Source organism: Triticum aestivum, chromosome 5B, assembly GCF_018294505.1.
Source record: "Triticum aestivum cultivar Chinese Spring chromosome 5B, IWGSC CS RefSeq v2.1, whole genome shotgun sequence".
NCBI lineage: Eukaryota > Viridiplantae > Streptophyta > Magnoliopsida > Poales > Poaceae > Triticum > Triticum aestivum.
The window spans coordinates 225,967,260-225,987,154 of record NC_057807.1 but is presented as its reverse complement, the minus strand read 5'-3'; the positions used below and the strand labels follow the sequence as shown (position 1 = coordinate 225,987,154).

Genomic DNA, 19,895 nt, shown 5'->3' with positions numbered 1-19,895 from the left:
GATGATGCAAGGATGCAATGGTTTGAGCTCTCTATGAACGATACGATCAAGCAACTCATCGAGAGCCCCCCTTGATAGTACGACAATCGATCCTAAAACCCGGTCTCCCAATTACCACCATGAGACCGGTAAAATAGAAAACCTATCAAGGGCAAACCTATTCCTTGCACAAAGTCCACTTGAGCTAGATGAGGACGATCTCCTCCTCCTCAAGATGGACCACCTTTCTTGATTGCATTGGCTCGATGAAGACTAGTTGATTGCTCCCCCATACTCCACTATGGGTGAGCCACTCTTCCGCTCATCTTCACAAGTCCATTGTCACCACAATGGACGGCAAGCTTCAAGCACTTGATCTCTTCGTGATGCATCACTTGAACTTGCACACCGCAACCTAACCCCACAAAGAACTCGCACGAAGACCATGGGTTAGCACACAAAGCGTAATGGACAATGCTTACCATACCATGGGATCACTTGATACCTCGGTACATCTTGTGCGCTTTGTGTGTTGAATCTTTCCAACTCTCTTCATTTGGATGATGTCTTGAAGGTGGACATGAATGATCACACAATCTTATTCTTCAAGACATGCTTGCAATAAGCTCAACACTCACATGACCGGTCTTTGGATAATTCCTTAATAGCACCGTGGTCATCACAAACTCTCCTTGAAACCAACAAATGGACTCCAAGAAAAGCCTATGGACAAACCCTTCAAATATAACTCAAGGCAACCATTAGTCCATAGAGATTGTCATCAATTGCCAAAACCAAACATGGGGGCACCGCATGTTCTTTCATAAGGCTTGTTAGCGCTGCCATTGTCCTCGGTTTTTCTTGGCCGAGGTGTCTAGTGATCCATTCGTCCCGGACACTGTGTTTGAAAGCCGCTAAGGCTTCAGCATCCGGGCAATCAATGATTTGGTTCTTCTTGGTGAGAAACCTGTTCCAAAGCTTACGGGCTGACTCTCCGGGTTGTTGGATTATGTGACTTAAATTGTCTGCATCCGGAGGTTGGACATAGGTCCCTTGAAAATTAGCCCTGAAAGCATCCTCAAGTTCCTCCCAACTTCCAATTGAGTTTTCGGGGAGGCTTTTTAGCCAGTGCCGAGCTGTCCCTTTCAACTTGAGGGGCAGGTATTTGATGGCATGGAGATCGTCTCCACGAGCCATGTGGATATGTAGAATGAAGTCCTCAATCCAGAATGCAGGGTATGTTGTTCCGTCGTATGCTTCTATGTTTACGAGTTTAAATCCCTCTAGAATTTCGTGATCCAGCACCTCATCGGTGAAGCATAGGGGGTGTGCGGCACCCCTGTACTTGGATGTGTCATGGCATGCCACCGACGGTTGTGGTGTTCGGTGTTGATTCCGAGCTGGTATTCGATTAGTATAGTCGTTTTGGTGGCCGTGATCCTGCGCCGGAGCACGCTTCCTAGATCCGTAGATGGACCTGGCCATACCGGCTTTTTTGTCCAGGTGCTCACTTAAATCGTGTGCTGGCTTGTGTGCGGTGTCATTAGCCGCTCTATCGCGGCCATGGGGTGGTCGGTCCAGCACATCGGCCGTATTATTTTTCGGCAGAATGGGCTCTATAGCCTCGTCGTCAAATTCGGGCAGCAGCTTGCGCTTTGGGTAGCTCTTTGTGTGGCGATCGCCACCGTATTTTTCGTCAGTGTCGAGCACTTTGTTCCATCTGCGGTTGAGCATATCCTGCGCGGCCTTAAGCCTTTGCTTCTGCTTCTTCAAGCTCCTCATTGTGGCAATAAGCCTTCTATGGAGGTTCTCTTGTTCCAAGTGCTTTTCCGGGATGATGAGTGCATCGTCGTCCAGACTGTTCTCCTCTCCGGAGACAGGTTTATGAGTTTTATCTCCGCCATCGTTATGATCGAACAGCGTCCCCGGGCTATGTTTGCCTTCCCCTGGCTCATACTGCTCCATCGCTGGGTCCATGGGATCGTTGTTGCCTTTGGAGTCAACCGGGGTATTATTCTTTCTTGCGCTGTTATCGTTGTTTTTGCTGTGGCGAGATTTAGAGCGGCGCCGCTGACGTTGGCACTTTGGTTGCTTCTCAAGAGGATTGTCCTCCGTTGCATCCCTCCGTTCTTCGCCATTGTTTAATTTGGATGTGTCCACCATGTATATATCATATGATGAGGTGGCTGTCCAGCGCCCTTTGGGCGGTGGTTCCTGTTCTTGTCTGGCATCGTCGTCCATACTGTCGATGTCTTCTCGAAATCAAGCATGTCGGTTAAGTCGTCGACAGTGGCTATTAAGTGGGTGGTGGGTGGGGAACGAATTTCTTTGCCGTCCGCTTCCCACTCGAGCCGGACATAGTTCGGCCAAGAGTCTCTTGACAGGGAGAGAGATTTCAATGAATTCAGCACGTCACCCAAGGGCGAGTGCTGAAAGATATCCGTGGAGGTAAACTCCATGATCGGTGCCAAATCATTTTCGATAGGCACGAATGTGCGCGGTTCGGAGCCTATGGCCGGAGACAAGTCCGAGGGTCCGATGACACAAACCTCATTGGAGGCGAAGTCTGTATTCGGCTCTATCGCCGATGAGTGTGCGGCCTCCGTGGCGGGGTCTATCCACCCGTCCTCGGATGGCACGATCTGCTCCGGATCTAAGGCCAGGGCAGCTGCTGGTGCGTTCTCCTGAACACCGACCGATGGCAGATCTAGGTCATGCTCATCGTGACTGTACGACACAACTGTCATGGGCTCGAATCCGTCGAAGATCAAGTCTCCGCGGATGTCAGCAGTGTAGTTCAAGCTTCCAACCTTGACCTGATGACCGGGGGCATAGCTATCGATCTGCTCCAGATGGCCAAGCGAGTTAGCCTGCAGTGCGAAGCTGCCGAATACGAAGATCTGTCCGGGGAGGAAAACCTCACCCTGGATCGCATCGTTGTAGATAATTGAAGGAGCCATCAAGCCTTATCGTGACGACACAGTGGAACTCTCAATAAAAGCACCAATGTCGGTGTCAAAACCGGTGGATCTCGATTAGGGGGTCCCGAACTATGCGTCTAAGGCTAATGGTAACAGGAGGCAGGGGACACGATGTTTACCCAGGTTCGGGCCCTCTCGATGGAGGTAATACCCTACTTCCTGCTTGATTGATCTTGATGATATGAGTATTACAAGAGTTGATCTACCACGAGATCGTACAGGCTAAACCCTAGAAGCTAGCCTATGATTATGATAGTTCTTGTCCTACGGACTAAACCCTCCGGTTTATATAGACACCGAAGGAGGCTAGGGTTACACAGAGAAGGAAATCTACATATTCGAATTGCCAAGCTTTCCTTCCACGCAAAGGAGAGTCCCACCTGGACACAGGACGAAGTCTTCAATCTTGTAACTTCATAGTCCAACAATCCGGCACAAGTACATAGTCCGGCTGTCCGAGTACCCCCTAATCCGGGACTCCCTCGCATGTCATCCACATCTCCATCTTGCCCGCACAATGGAAGCACGGTCGGATCCCATCCGAAGAGCACCAAGATTGCCCCTATCTGTCCATCCATGAGAGGCCGCTCGAAGCGCCTCATCGGTGATCATTTCGCCCTCATTAGCAAGGCACAACTTGCGCATGAGCACCGCCTGCTGCTTTGTGGCTGGAGAGCCACGTCCAACGCCCCTAGCAATCTGCATGCTCCTCCTCGGGTTGCTGACTGTCGACCTCTTCCTATGAGGCTGGCGTTGCGCAGGCCCCGCAGCGGAGCCAGACATGCCCCTTAAGATTGGCGTCAAGGCCCTCCTCAGTTCGGCGCAAAAACCTCCACAGGGCTATGTCGATCGTCTTCCACCGGTACGTTGCCTGGGCCGGGGACGCTGCATAGGGTGCATGGCAGCGGGCCAACCGGAACAGCACAGAGTCGACATCCTCCTCGGCTGACGAGATACGGATGGCGCTCCCCTCATGCACAGGTCTCAGAGCGCGTGGGCCCTCACTCTCCATGAGCGAAGCCAAACTACGCCCCGACAAACTGCACCCCTGCTCCAGGCAGACCCGTATCCTATCCTTGTCAGGCGACAACACATGATCGATGTGGCCGCCCAGCACATCCAGCTGCACAGAGCCCATGAGGAACCCATGAGGCAGTTCCTCATTGGCCACGGGAGTCATGCCATGGGCCTCACCAGCATCCACTTGGTCGAGCGCGCGCTCGCCCGTTGACCCACCGTTTGTAGGGGCCCACCTTGGCAGAGTCCCTGATGGTGGGGTCATTGGCATATTCCTACGAATGTCCATCCCACCAGATGGCATGGCCCCCCGTGTCAAGGGGTCTAGAGGTCTGTCTGCCCGACATCCAGCGCCCCCCACCATGCTTTCCGCCGAGGAAGCATCCACCCGATTGGCCAAGGTCAATCCTGCCTGGCCCGCGGTAGACTGTCCCCTGCTTTCGGCGTCACCCAAAGCTGTCGCGCATCGGGACGCTGACGGACTCCGACCTGATGCACCCGGCTCCACATTCGCGGGCCCAGCCCGCTGCCTTGCCGGCGGTGCCAAAGACGACGAAGACGCCGGCGAGCCGACACCAGATGCTGAGGCCGACCGCCTTCCGAGGCCAGGAGGACTCCCACCATTGCCAGAGCCCCCAAGCGCATCCGCATCAGAGGGCGGGGAAGCCGGGGGGAGGGGGAGGCGGGGAGGCGGCGGCACTTTGCCCGTCCCATTAGCCCTGACAGGCGGCGCCAGACAGCGGATAGAGACTGGGTACCACAGGGCATCCGGCCCCCCAAGGACCAACGCATCCGCCGGCTCCGACACGAGGAGCAGCCGCCGGCGAGGGATCCTCGACGGGTCCACCGTCTTGAGCCAAACCCTAAAGCCGGCCATGTCATGCCAGCGCGCCATGTGCTCCGCCACCTGAACCACGAAGCCAAAGCACCCTAGGACCACCTCGTCCGCGCGCCGAGTCCACGCGTGCGCCGGCACCCCCACAAGTTCGAGAGGAACAAGGAACAACACCGAGACACCAGTAGTTTGCGCCTGATGCGTCCATGGGCGGAGCGACAGTGAGAAGTCTGCACCAGGGGCGCGCCCTCGCTCCATTATCAGCTGTCGGATGAGCGGGTGCGTGCAGATTACGAGGAAGTCCTCTGGGAAGAACGGCCTGATGGACATGTCATCCGCGCACAAGCCAAACTCGGCGTGCAGCGCAGCGGCCGCATCTGCAAGATCCACCCTTGGCATGGAGCCGGTGATGGATACTACGACCGCCCGTGCCAGATCAGCCTCCATGCGCCGTAGATCCTCGGACTCCTCCAGGTAGCAGCAATCCTCTGGGTCCAGGCCAAGGCCAGCGGCCATTGCCTGAGTAGACTCCACCGATCCACCAAATGGCACTGAGAAGTCCGGCCCCGCCACGCTCCCCGCCGACGATGCACGCCCCACATGACCCCACGGTGCCGCAAGCCACACCGCCCCAAGGGGAGAGGGGCCAGGCGGCGGTGGTGGCAAAGCCGACCCCAACCGAGGCAGGGAGTGGGCAGGCGGCAGGGGAGGGGGAGGGGGAGGCGCCGCCTAGCGGAGGGGGCAGAGTCGCTCCGCGGTGCCGTCGAGGGGGGGAGGGCGGCGGGGGGGGGGGGGGAGGGAGGGAGCGTGAGGTGTTGCGGGGGGAGGGACAGTCCCTGGCGATGTGGCCCTCGCCGCGCAACGCACACACATCGTCATCTTCCAGCATTCCCTCGAGATGTGGCCATCGTCGCCGCAGTTGTAGCAGCAGCCGTGGAGGCATGCCGGGATATTCGTCTTCGGAGGCTTCGAGGAGGGGAGAGTCAGCCCCTGCCCCGGCGCTGGGCAGGGGGGCGAAGGGGGGCTTCAAGGGCGGCAGCCGGTCTTGGTGCACCACTCCGAAGCCGGCGCGGCCGGCTGCCGCGAAGGTCCGGCAGCACCATGGACAATCGGTCCGCGTGCGGTGCCCACGACGTCGGGGAGGACGGCGATGGAGCGGATCTGGGGGCGGGGGGGGGGGGGGAGCCGAGCTCGAGGAGGATGGCGACACGGATAGGGAAACACGCGAGGCCATACCGCGGGGAGGGGGGCGCCGGCACCGGAGCGGTGGCCGGCGCGGGAGGGCGGGTGGCCGCCAGGGCCGGAAGGGCAGCCGACGCTTAGGGAGGGAGGGGAAGAGCTAGGGGTTGCCCAACTCAATGTTTCTAGAAGAGAGGTTTTGATTCCTTTGTTATATGCATATCTTGGTCCTTGTGAAAGCAAAGAAGCACTCGCGTGTTTAATCGATCATTGCAACAAGTTGGAGCTCAAGTATTTGCTATCAAAATTCTCGACGAAATCAAGGATTGAAAGCTTGCACTAAGGGATGCAGAGAATTGCAACGCTTCGTGAGAGAGTAGCTTAGATAGTTCTTAGTTGGAGTGAATAGTCGGGTGTGCGCAACTCGCTAGACTTTTTATAACTTTTATGCTCTCTTCTATAAAAATACGGTACGTGATTTGCGTATTTTAAAAAAAACCATAATTTGCGTACTCTTAAAAAAAAAATCAGCCTGACACGAGCATAGTTTCCATGTCCTAGTGTCCACACACGCGCGCGTTGTGAAGTAATAAGCCACAGCCGTCCGAGTCCCCCAATCCCATCACTGATGCCACCAGCAGCAGCAACCATGGCCGTCCTCAGAGCATCCCCGCTCCCACCCCAGCCTCTTCCCTCTTCCTCCTCCACCCCCCAGTCTCAGCGGTCCCCCAGAGGCAGCATCACCGCCGCAGCGCTGTCAAGAACAAGCCCGCACCCTCCTCCCCTCAAGACCGGCTGCCGCGGCAGCGCCAAGAAGATCCTTCTTGCAGGAAGAAGGCGATTCCCCTGCTTACCCACGAAGCAAGAGGTCGGCGCGGTAGGCGGTGCGGAGGAGGAACGATACCTTGCGAGGGAGGCCGGTTGGGGAGTGCGGCGGATGGGGCGGGTCGGCGAGGAGATGCGGCGGGTGGCGCTCGTGCAGGCCGAGGCCTTCCACGTCCCCGTTGCGCTCTTCAACGACTTCTTCTTCGATTTTTTCAAAGTATGCATCACATGAAATGCTTTCATCTGCACTAGAAATGTCTATGTGCCCTCGTATTTTGATAGGCATGGTGTTCCTTGTATTGGCCAAGATCAGGCAGAGGTGTTGGCGGCGCTCATTTACAAACTGAGGAATTCGCCGCCTGACAGGTGATGTTCTTGGTATCCCTATCCCTGATCCCAAAATCCAGATTGATGATGAACTAGTTAAACTTGTAAGATTTGTGATGGGGTTATGACCGTAAAGGATAATTTAGTAGTGCTTCTAGAGTTTATCAGATAATTAGCCACACTAACTTTTAATTAAACAAGGTGGTTACTATAATAAGTTTTGTGTGGGAAAACGCTCTGTTCGAGTTCATGTATTGGTATTTTTCTACCGCACATCTAAACACTTCTTCAGGCGCTCTTCACTCGAATAGCTTCATGTGTATGCACTTCATGTACCCCATATGTGAGCAAATTATGGGACGGAGGGAGTAGTGCATATTTTTATGGCAAACTTAAGTGTCTCGGCCCCCTCCACCGCGTGACCCGGCCCGAGACCCCCGCTTGCCCCTCCGGGCTCCCCTGGAGACGTCCGCCGCCGGGAGGCCGAGCGCCGCCGGGCTGACGAGCTGGCTCGGGAGGACTCCCTCCGGTCGGAGCTGGTCTCACGGCCCCCGCCCGTGGCTCGCCAGCAGGAGGGGCCCCTCGCCCGGCCGGCCGCTGCTCGCCAGGAGGCGCCTCGCCCGTCCGACGGGGACTGGCGCCGCCGCGGTTCGGGGCGTGGTGAGGCGTCTGGCTCGAGGGGTGCCTCCTCCGAGCGGGGTGAGCGTCGTGCGGTCGAGCCAAGCCGTGCGCGGTCGCCTGCTCTCGGCCGCTTGGAGGACCGGCGTGCGTCCCGTGATGATGATCCCGACGGGCGTCGGGTGGATACCCGCTTTGAGTGGCAGGCCTCCCCGCGGCGGCCCCTTGACGCTTCTGGTGCGGTTGCTCAGACAAAGAAGAAGAAGAAGCATAAGAAGAAGGGCTCGGGGGTCATTGATAGCTCCTCTCCGGTGGGGATGTTGCAGCAGGCGGCTCCGGCAGTTCCCACTCCTCGTGTTGGCCGCACCAGGTCTCGTGACGAGACAATGTGCCTCAACTGTGGTTGCGCGGGGCACTTTCGGTCCGAGTGTGAGCACCCCCCCCCCCCCCCCCCCCCATGCCCCACGACCCTGGCCTATGGGACCGAAGGGGGCGGCTTTTACTACGTGGATGCTGAGATTGAGGAGGAGGCGGTAAGGCCGCACTTGGCGACAGTCACTCTCGCCCCCGAGCACGACCTGCGGTGGTGGTATCGGCTGACCTCATCCGGGCCGAGCTTGCCGCTTACATCAGCGACTTCCGTGGCTCCGACTTCACTTGGGAGGTGACCGAGACGGCGCCTCTTGTCTTCTCGATCCCCTTGCCCTCTGCCGAGCTGCTCCGTGTGTGCTCCCATGACTTCATCTGATGCCCCATCAACAAGCTCATGGTCTCCATTCGGGCCGCGGATGCGGAGCCTGACCCTGTGCCTCCTATGGAGAAGGTGTGGATCCTTGTCTACGGCTTGCCCCGAGGTGGCAGGGCGGCACCGAGGGGTGGAAAACTTGCCCACATCCTCAAGGCTATCTCTGAGCCAGTGGGCAAGCTGGTGTCCGCTAACCCGGCGTCCTTCGAGGGTAATGGTCCCGCCCGCATTGGGATCCTCTGCCCCGCTCCGGCTGAGATTGATGGATTGTCCCTGGTTTTCTACCTCGGCGCTTCGGGAAAGGGGAGGCGCCTCACCTTTGAGCTCGAGTCCCCGATTCCTGAGGATATGCTTGGGCCGGCCCCCACTGCTGATTTTCCCCCTCTGTATGATGGGCATGGTGGGGTGGCTCCGCTTCTGGGGGGAGCTCTTCCAGTGAGGAGGCTGATGAGGATGATGAGGCCCCTCCGGCTTCGTCTGCTTGGCGCCGTAGCCCGGCTCCTACTGGTGGTGGGCCCTCCTGCCCAGCAGGGACGGCTTCCCAGGCGGCGTCAGGGAGTGGGTCTTTGGTCTTGGACACCCCTCTTTCTGTCGCTCCCTCGGTGGCCGACTTGGAGACCATGGAGGAGGATGTGGTGAGTGTGGGGATGGAGGTGCGCCCTTCCTCGTCGCCCCGCTCACCTGGGGTGGTCTGCTACTCGCGTTCGCCGGGGTCCCCACCTTCCCCAGCCTTGGGGCCCTCGGACGTGGAGCCTTCCCCGCCTTAGACCTGGCCGTGGTGACCCCTACCGTGGCTGGCTCCAAGCTTCGGGGTGGGGCTTCCCCGCTGGTGGCCGCGCGGCAGAGCGCGAGGCTCAGCCAGTCCCAGGTCCTGCTGGACGACCGTGTTCCGATGATCCAGGAGAAGGCCACCATGCGGGCGGCTGCCCGTGACTTGTCCTCAGGTACCTCCCCCTCCCCCTGATCCGTCTTGTTCTGGTTCTCGTTTTTCCGTGCTTGGTTCCGCTCCATTGGGCCACCTGGCCGAGGTAGCTTCAGATAGTGGCAATGTGTTCTGCGGTGAGAAGGGGCCCATCCTTGAGCAGATCTCTGCTATCTGCGCCAAGGAGAGGCTTGACGGGGCGTTGGCTGAAGCCCGCGCTTTTGCTTCGCGGGCCGAGTCCAGCACCCCGGCGCACACTGACCCTGGTCATAGAGAGACCAGGGATGGTGCGGCGCCCCAGTTGGAGACCGTGCTGGCGACGCCCCTGGCAGCTCCCACCTCGGTGAGGACGCTGCGTGGACGTCCCCCCACGCTTCTCAATCCCACTGAACACCGACTATAGGTGTGTGGGTCTAGTTCCAGGTCTGCCTCCCTCGGTCCGGAGGCCTCCGCCGCTCCCCCTATGCGGGGACGGCGGGGCCGGCCGGTGAAGGCTTCCCCCCGTCCCGCGATTGACGGGCGGGCTAGCTCGGCCCCGCTCGAGGGGCCTAGGAATTCATCGGAGGTTTTTAAATGAAGCTCCTATGTTGGAACATTAGGGGCTTCGGCCTCGCTGGCCGGCGGCGGCAGCTCATCAAGTATTTGCGGCAAGAGGAGATAGACATCGTCGGACTTCAGGAGACGAGTCGCCAGGACTTCAGTATGCTTCAGCTCCAGGGGCTCTCTCGCCACCAGTTTGCCTGGTAGTGGCTGCCTGCTATGGGCAATCTGGGGGCATTTTGCTCGGGGTCAGGGAGGATGTCTTCTCGGTTGAGGATATGGATCGAGGGGAATTCTTCCTGAGTATGTCTGTCACCGACCGACGAGTCCACCTCAGTTGGGAGGTGATTTTTGTCTATGGCCCTGCCGACCATGGACGCTCTGCCGCCTTCCTTTCTGAGCTTAAGCATAAGGTGGAGAGGTGCACCACTCCGGTGGTGGTGGCCGGAGACTTCAACCTCATTAGGTGGGCTTCTGATAAAAGCTCGCCTAATGTTGATCGGGTCCGCATGCGTCTATTTAACGATTGCATTGCGGACCTGGCGCTCCGTGAGATAGCCCGCGTAGGGGCTAGGTTCACGTGGACGAATAAGCAGGCGGACCCCATCCGGAGTGTCTTGGATCGGGTCTTTGTGTCGGCCCAGTGGGAAGTGATGTTCCCACTGTGCTCTCTCAAAGCGGTCACTCGGATTGGCTCCGACCATACCCCCCTGCTTTTCTCGTCGGGGGATGAGGCCCCCCTAGATCCCGTCATTCCGCTTTGAGACGTTCTGGCTAGAGCAACTGGGTTTCGTTGAGATGGTTCGCGGCCGCTGGCTAGAGGCGGTCGCGACGCCGCCTCGGGTGTTCTGTGTCGTGGACGTTTGGCACCACTGTGCTAAATTGTTCCGCCAAGCCATGAAGGGCTGGGGGGGCGAACCTTGGTGCTGACCTCCGAGCCCGTAGAGGGGCCCTGTTGGATCAGATTAAGGTGCTGGATGGCCTTGCCGAGGGCCGGGCCTGTCTCCTGACGACTGGCTTGGGAGATATGCCCTAGAGGCTTCGCTCATGGACATTTACAGGAGTGAGGAGCTGTTTTGGCAACGTCGAGGGGACCAGAACTGGCTCCTTAAAGGGGGTGCTAATACGGCTTACTTTCAGACAATTGCTAACGGCCGCAGGAGAAAATGTGCCATCCCGTTCCTCTGGGATGGGGGTGTTCTTTTGGAGAACCTAGAGGACATCTCCACCCATATCTACTCCTTTTATAAGGAGCTTTTCTCGGCTGAGCCACGCGGAGGCGTCTCCCTCCGCGCTGACTTCTGGCCGCTTGCTGACCAGGTCTCTGATGCGGAGAATGCGGACCTTACTCTCCCATTCTTCCCTGAGGAGGTGGGTCGGGCGATTGCGTCGATGAAAGCTTGCTCGGCCCCGGGTCCGGATGGCCTCCCGGTAGTCTTTTTCCAAAATTTCTGGGAGGTCCTTCGCCCGGTCATTTTGCCCATGTTTCATGAGTTCTATATTGGAACCTTGGACATGGCTAGGATTAATTATGACATCATTTCCCTGATCCCCAAAGTAGTTGGGGCGACGGATATCCAGCAATTCCGCCCCATCATGATGATCAACGTGTTGGAGCGAATCTTTGCGAAGGTTTGTGCAACCCATTTATCACCGGTGGCGGAGCATATTGCTCACCCCCTCCAGTCTGTGTTCTTGAAGGGCAGGCGAATCCATGACGGAATCCTTGCCCTTCACGAGATTGTCCATGAGGTGGCGTCGAAAGGGCTTAAGGGGGTCTTCCTCAAACTGGATTTCCAGAAGGCGTATGACCGTCTGGACTGGTCTTTTTTGAGGTTGGTGATGGAGCGGCGAGGATTTGATGAGAGGTGGTGCTCCTGGATCACGCAATTGGTTAGATCGGGGCGCACGACGATCAACATCAATGGCGAGGTGGGCCCCTTTTTTCAGGCCTCCAGGGGGGTAAAGCAAGGGGATCCTGTCTCCCCCTTGCTTTTCAACATCGCTGTTGATGCCCTTGCGGGCATCTTAGATAAGGCCAAGTTGGCCGGCCACCTTAAGGGTGTTGTGAGCCACCTCATCCCGGATGGAGGGGTTACTCACTTGCAGTATGCGGATGACACCACGATTATGGTGGAAGGCTCGGACTCGGACATTGTTAATCTTAAGTTCCTTTTGCTCTGCTTTGAGGAAATGTCTGGACTTAAGATTAAATTTGATAAGACCGAGGTGGTGGTCCTTGGCTATTCGGAGCAGAGCTGCAAAGAATCGCGGATAACCTCAACTGTAGGTTGGCTTCATTCCCCATATCTTACTTGGGGATGCCCCTGGCTGAGTCTAGGATCCTGGTGAGCGACTATGATCCGCTTGTGGGACGAGTAGCATCCCACGCGGAACCCTGGTGCGGTCGGTTCACCTCTAAAGGTAGCAAAACTGTCCTCATTGGCTCTAACCTTGCCAGCCTCTCCATGTATATGATGGGATGTACATCTTACCTGAAGGTGTGCATAGCTCCTTTGACAAGGAGCTGGCTAGGTTCTTCTGGCAGGCAGCGGATGGTCGGCCCAAGTATCATATGGTGAAGTGGACTGACATCTGCTTGCCGAAGGACCGCGGCGGCCTGGGCATCCCTGCGTCTCGCCGGATGAACGTTGCGCTGATGCTGCGGTGGGTTTGGCGGATCTTGAGGGGGGATGGGGGTCTCTGGCTACAACTGTTGGAGGCCAAGTACTTGCAGGGTCAACCCCTCTTGGCTTGCTCTCTCTCGGTCGGGTCCCAGTTCTGGAAGTCTATTCGGGCCATTAAAGAGGAGATCAGGCTGGGTTTGCGTTTCTCGGTTGGCAATGGGTCTGGGACCCAGTTTTGGTTGGACCCTTGGTTTGAGGATGAGCCTCTTCGCCTGCGGTTCCCGAGGCTCTTTGCGATTTATGGCGATCCGACCATCCTTGTTTCGTCGGCTGCCTTGGATGAGGGGTGGAACATTGCGTTCCGCCGATCATTCGGATCCGATGAGGTTCGGGAATGGACAGAGATGAGGGAAGTAGTCCCTCTTCCTCTGTCCCAGGCCCCTGACTCTGTTTCCTGGAGTCTCTCTCCTTCGGGTGATTTCTCCGTTAGCTTGGCCTATCAGGCCTTATGCCGTGTGCCGGTTCTATAGTGGCTATCCCCATTGTGGAAGGCGCCGATGCCCTTGAAGATTAAGATTGTCGTTTGGTAGCTTCTCCGAGATCGTCTTCCTTTGGGAACCGAGGTGCTGAAGCGCCAGGGTCCGGGCGATGGCATGTGCCCTTTGTGCCATGTCCCGGAAACGGGAACGCACATTGTGTTCTCATGCGTCGCAGCGCAGGCTCTCTGGTGCTTTGTCCGAGAGGCTTTAGGACCGGAGTGGGAGGCCCTTGACCTTGCACGGTTTCTGCAGGTTAGGGCCACTCGGGTTAGCCGTAAGCGCCGACTGTTCTGGCTCATCTTCACGGCTATGGACCCTTTGGACTACTCGCAATAAGATGGTGATTGAACGGGTGTTCCCGAGACGTGCTTTTGACTCGTTCTTCAAATTTCTTGCCTTCCTGCAGCACTGGCATCTGCTCGCTAGGCCGAGGGATCGTGACCATCTTCAGCTCCTTCTTGACGCCTTGGTGTCTTCCGTGCGTCGACTCGTTGATCGCTCAACAGACTCGTAGCGTGCCCCTGGTGGCTTTTTATGTTTTCTCTTAGTTATTTTGGGTGCCATTGTGCTGTGGCCCCAGCATTTTTCTTTTTGACCTTGCTTGGGACGTGGTTGTATGGACTTATGCTTTATCTATAATAAAGCGGGGCGAAAGCCTGTTTCGAGAGACATCAGAGGGTGATTATTGCGTAATGCTTAATGTGATACTCTTACTGACCTTTTAAAATAAAGTACAACATATCGCTGGTAACTTAGATTGTCTACATAAAATGGTTGGCACTCATTTTACTGGTAACTTGGCGCTGATAAATGAACCATGGCCTCTCTTAGGTATGCGTGCTTGGTGGCAGAAGAAGCTGGTGAGCCGTCGCAGTCGCAGGCACCATTTGAGAAGATCATTGGGGTGGTGGATTGCACGGTGCAGGACGAAGGCGACATCCTTAGGAACCTCCAAGGCGTCCAAGAGTACTTCTACGTATCAGGAATAGCAGTGCTGCCATCATTCAGGTAAAACCAAGATCCTCCATGCAGCCCATTTAACACTCTAAAACTGTGAGTTGCCGCTAAACTCGATCGGCTTACGCGTCCAGGAGGAGGAAGGTGGGCACCGCCCTGCTGAAAGCGTGCGAGGTGTTGGCTCTAGAATGGAGGCAGAGATTCATGGCTCTTAGGGCATACGAGGATGACAGCAGCGCTCGAGGACTCTACGCAAAGGCAGGGTACAGGGTGGTGTCAAGGGATCCTGAGTGGGTCACCTGGGTTGGGAGGAGGAGGCGTGTTCTCATGGTAAAAGACTTGCCGGTTCATGATGCTCAGATCCAACAGCAATGACATGCTTGTCCTAGTAGGTCCCCGTATATATATGTCCCCTGCTAATACCTTGCGTCTGGTGTAAGAGCATCTCCACCCGTTGCCCCGCCCAGGCGGCTCGAAAAATCGCCGCCTGAGGGCGAACCGGCGCTAAAAATCGGCCTGGGGCGATCTGGTTCCCAGCCGACGCCCCAGGATCGGTCCCAGGTCCCAGGTGGCTGTTTTTAAATTTTTTGAACCTAAAATTCAGCGAACTGGATAAATATTTGGCGAAACATTTATATTATTGTGGCGAATTGAAATAGTTTTTTACATAAATAAAGTACTTAAAAAACAAAATAGGGGCATGACTACAGGCCGAAAAACGCGGCGAGATCGCCAGGGTCGCCGTCGTCATCCTCGTCCTTCTTCTCCTCCTTGACGGGGACGCCACTGCTGGACCCCTGCCCGGGGTAGCCCAGGCGGACCGGCGGAGGCGGCGCGTCGTCGCCGCTGTCGTCATCGAGGGCGACGACGCCTCCCTTGTTGCAGCCACGACGGTGAGTGGAGTACTGCTCCAGGGCGCGGCGCTGGCGCTCCAGCTCCGTTCGCGCCCAATCTTCACGCGTCCACTTCAAGGCCGCCTCGTCGGCGAGCCCTGGCTTCGTCTTCACGACGGCAAGGCTCGGCTCCGTCTTCGGCCTGACGAAGCGGGGAGGAGCCGAGGATGAGGCGCGCCCGTCCTTGTTGATGACGATGCCGACGCTGTGGGTGCGCCGGCCGAGCGGCGTCTCGGTGGTCTCCGTGGGCTCGGCCTTGACGTCGAGCAACGCGAACGAGCTGGAGGAGCGGGAGGACGAGCGGGAGGAGGAAGAGGACGAGCCGGTCCAGCGCAGCATCCATTGGCTGCCGCTCCGGCGGGGGCCCAGGGCGGCAGGGTACGTCAATGGTGGCTCGTTGCCGCCCTCGAGGTGCTGGAGGACGGCATGGAGAGTCCGCCCGGGGGCACCCCACCACAGGCGGCGGCCGTCGCTGTTCTTCGACCCCCGCACCACCGGCTCCCCGTTGGTGGAGGCGAGCCGCTGCGCCTGACGGTGTTGAAAGTACGCCGCTCAGGCCTCATGGTTGCTGGCGGCGTACTGCAGGAGGGCCCGCTGCTCCTCCGTTAGAGACGCCCGCACGCGGGCGACCTCGTCGGGGCGCAAGTCGACGTCGGGCAGCGGGGGGATGGGGACGCCGCCGACGATGAGCCTCCACCGCCCCGGCGCGCGCATGTCCGGCGGCGCCGGCACGTTGGCCTTGAACAGGAGGTACGCCTCCCACTCGTGCAGCGAGCGACAGCCGAAGCCATTGGCCGCCGCCCCATCACCGGGGAACCCTCGCCCATCGACGCGGCTTGGAAAGCTGAGAGGGGAGGAACGGGGAGAGAGCTCGGCGGCGAGAGATCGGCAGCTCTGGCTGGAGTGCCTCAGGTGAGGGGGGACGCGTTTATATAGCGGAAGGGGGTGGGCGTCGTGTGTACGCATGGTGGGAGGTGTGGCATCGCTGATCCCGCGCCGCCCATGACGAATCAATGAAAGGCTGACCGGCGGGCAGCCTTGGCATTGGTTCCCCACGGGAACTGAGGCGATGAGGACGACGAGGCGCGTGGGTCGCTGACTCAGCGGGCCCACCTTTCTTTTGAAGGAAATATGCCCTAGAGGCAATAATAAAGTTGTTATTTATATTTCCTTATATCATGATAAATGTTTATTATTCATGCTAGAATTGTATTAACCGAAAACTTAGTACATGTGTGAATACATAGACAAAACATAGTGTCCTTAGTATGCCTCTACTTGACTAGCTCGTTAATAAAAAATGGTTATGTTTCCTAACCAAAGACATGTGTTGTCATTTGATGAACGAGATCACATCATTAGGAGAATGATGTGATGTACAAGACCCATCCACTATCTTAGCATTATGATCGTTACAGTTTCATTGCTACTGCTTTCTTCATGACTTATACATGTTCCTTAGACTATGAGATTATGCAACTCCCGAATACCGCAGGAACACCTTGTGTGCTATCAAACGTCACAACATTACTGGATGATTATAAAGATGCTCTACAGGTATCTCCGAAGGTGTTTGTTGGGTTGGCATAGATCGAGATTAGGATTTGTCACTCCGTATTTCGGAGAGGTATCTTTGGGCCCTCTCGGTAATACTCGTCACTATAAGCCTTGCAAGCAGTGTGACTAATGAGTTAGTTGCGGGATGAAGTATTACGGAGCGAGTAAAGAGACTTGCCGGTAACGAGATTGAACTAGGTATGATGATACCGACGATCGAATCTCGGGCAAGTAACATACCGATGACAATGGGAACAAAGTATGTTGTTATGCGGTTTGACCGATAAAGATCTTCGTAGAATATGTAGGATACAATATGAGCATCCAAGTTCCGCTATTGGTTATCGATCGGAGATGTGTCTCGATCATGTCTACATAGTTTTCGAACCCGTAGGGTCCGCATGCTTAACGTTCGATGACGATTTGTATTATGAGTTATGTGTTTTTGATGACCGAAGTTTGTTCGGAGTCCTGGATGAGATCACGGACATGACGAGGAGTCTCGAAATGGTCGAGACATAAAGATTGATATATTTGACTATGTTATTTGGACACGGAAAAAGTTTCGAGTGGTTTCGGGTAAAAACGGAGTGCTGGAAGGGGTTATCGGAATCCCCCGGGGAAGCAATGGGCCAATATGGGTCATAGGGGAGAGAGAGAGGGCATACCACATAGGGGAGGCCCCCCCATAGGGAGTCCGAATAGGACAAGGGAAGGGGCGCGGCCCCCCTTTCCCTCTCCCTCTCCCTCTCCCTCTCCCTTCCTTCCCTTCTTCCACCAGGTGGAATCCTACTAGGACTTGGAGTCCTAGTAGGACTCCCTTCTCCTGGCGCGCCCTACAAAGGGCCGGCTGTCCTCCCCCTCTCCTCCTTTATATACGGGGGCAGGGGGACCCCAAAGGAGATCAAGTTCTCTTAACCTTGTGTGGTGCCCCCCTCCACAGTTACACACCTCAGTCATATCGTCGTAGTGCTTAGGCAAAGCCCTGCGCCGGTAACATGATCAACACCGTCGCCACGCCGTCGTGCTGACGGAACTCTCCCTCGTCCTCAACTGTATCAAGAGCTCGAGGGACGTCACCGCGCTGAACGTGTGCTGAACGCGGAGGTGGCGTACGTTCGGTACTTGGATCGGTTGGATCGTGAAGACGTTCGGCTACATCAACCGCGTTAACTAAAGGCTTCCGCTTTCGGTCTACGAAGGTACGTGGACACACTCTCCCTTCTCGTTGCTATGCATCTCCTAGATAGATCTTGCGTGATCGTAGGAATTTTTTTAAATTACTACGTTCCCCAACAGTGGCATCCGAGCCAGGTCTATGCGTAGATGTTTTATGCACAAGTAGAACACAATGAGTTGTGGGCGATAATAGCCATACTGCTTACCACCAACGTCTTACTTTGATTCGGCGGTATTGTTGGATGAAGCGGCCCGGACCGACATCACATGACCGCATTCATGAAACTGGTTCTACCGACGTGCTTTTGCACATAGGTGGCTGGCGGGTGTCTGTTTCTCCAACTTTAGTTGAATCGAGTTTGACTACGGTCGGTCCTTATTGAAGGTTAAAACATTACACTTGACGAAAAATCGTTGTGGTTTTGATGCGTAGGTAAGAACGATTCTTGCTAGAAGCCAATAGCTGCGACGTAAAACTTGCAACAACAAAGTACAGAACATCTAACTTGTTTTTGAAGGGCTTGTTGTGATGTGATATGGTCAAGACATGATGAGATATAAATTGTTGTATGAGATTATCATGTTTTGTAACAGAGTTATCGGCAACTGGCAGGAGCCATATGGTTGTCGCTTTATTGTATGAAATGCAATCGCCATGTAATTGCTTTACTTTATCACTAAGCGGTAGTGATAGTCGTAGTAGCAATAGTTGGCGAGACGACAACGATGCTACGATGGAGATCAATGTGTCAAGCCAGTGATGATGGAGATCATGACGATGCTTTGGTGATGGAGATCGTGAGCACAAGATGATGATGATGGCCATATCATGTCACATATTTTGATTGCATGTGATGTGTATCTTTTATGCATCTTATTTTTCTTAGTACGGCGATAGCATTATAAGATGATCCCTTATTAAATTTCAAGGTATAAGTGTTCTCCCTGAGTATGCACAGTTGCTACAGTTCGTCGTGCTGACACACCACGTGATGGTCAGGTGTGATAAGCTCTGCGTTCACATACAATGGGTGCAAGCCAGTTTTGCACACGCAGAATGCTCGGGTTAAACTTGACGAGCCTAGCATATGCAGATATGGCCTCGGAACACTGGAGACCGAAAGGTCGAGCGTGAATCATATAGTAGATATGATCAACATAGTGATGTTCACCATTGAAAACTACTCCATCTCACGTGATGATCGGACATTGTTTAGTTGACATGGATCATGTGATCATTTAGATGACTAGAGGGATGTCTATCTAAGTGGGAGTTCTTAAGTAATATGATTAACTAAACTTTAATTTATCATGAACTTAGTCCTGATAGTATTTTGCAAATTATGTTGTAGATCAATAGCTCGCGTTGTAGCTTCCCTTTTTTATATGTTCCTAGAGAAAACTAAGTTGAAAGATGATAGTAGCAATGATGCGGACTGGGTCTGTGATCTGAGGTTTATCCTCATTGCTGCACAGAAGAATTATGTCCTTGATGCACCGCTAGGTGACATACCTATTGCAGGAGTAGATGCAGAAGTTATGAACGTTTGGCTAGCTCAATATGATGACTACTTGATACTTTAGTGAACCATGCTTTGAGGCTTAGAACCAGGACTTCAAAAACGTTTTTGAACGCCACAGAGCATATGAGATGTTCCAAGAGCTGAAATTGGTATTTCAGACTCATGCCCGTGTCGAGAGGTATGAGGCATCAGACAAATACTTCGCCTAAAAAATGAAGGAGAATTGCTTAGGTAGTGAGCATGTGCTCAGAGTGTCTGGGTACTACAATCGCTTGAATCAAGTGGGAGTTAATCTTCCAAATAAGATAGTGATTGACAGAGTTCTCTAGTCACCATCACCAAGTTACTGGAACATCGTGATGAACTATAGTATGCAAGGAATGACGAAAATGATTCCCGAGTTATTCGTGATGCTGAAAATCGACGAAGGTAGAAATCAAGAAAAAGCATCAAGTGTTCATGATTGACAAGACCACTAGTTTCAAGAAAAGGGCAAAGGGAAAGAGAAGGAACTTCAAGAAGAATGGCAAGCAAGTTGTCACTCCCGTGAAGAAGCCCAAAGCTGGACCTAAGCCTAAAATTAAGTGCTTCTACTGCAAAGGAAATGGTCACCCAAAGCGGAGTTACCCCAAACATTTGGTGGATAAGAAGG

The 19,895-nt window shown here is 55.2% G+C and overlaps 1 protein-coding gene across 1 annotated transcript; it reads left to right on the top strand.

Annotated features, from left to right (window-relative positions):
* Positions 1 to 6,587: 6,587 nt before the first annotated feature.
* LOC123111114 (uncharacterized) lies at positions 6,588 to 14,747 on the top strand. Its single transcript, XM_044531803.1, has 4 exons — positions 6,588 to 7,033; positions 7,130 to 7,182; positions 13,966 to 14,142; positions 14,226 to 14,747. Exons 1-4 carry the CDS (start codon positions 6,620 to 6,622, stop codon positions 14,464 to 14,466), a joined length of 885 nt encoding a protein of 294 aa, XP_044387738.1. The 5' UTR covers positions 6,588 to 6,619; the 3' UTR covers positions 14,467 to 14,747.
* The last annotated feature ends 5,148 nt before the right edge of the window (positions 14,748 to 19,895 follow it).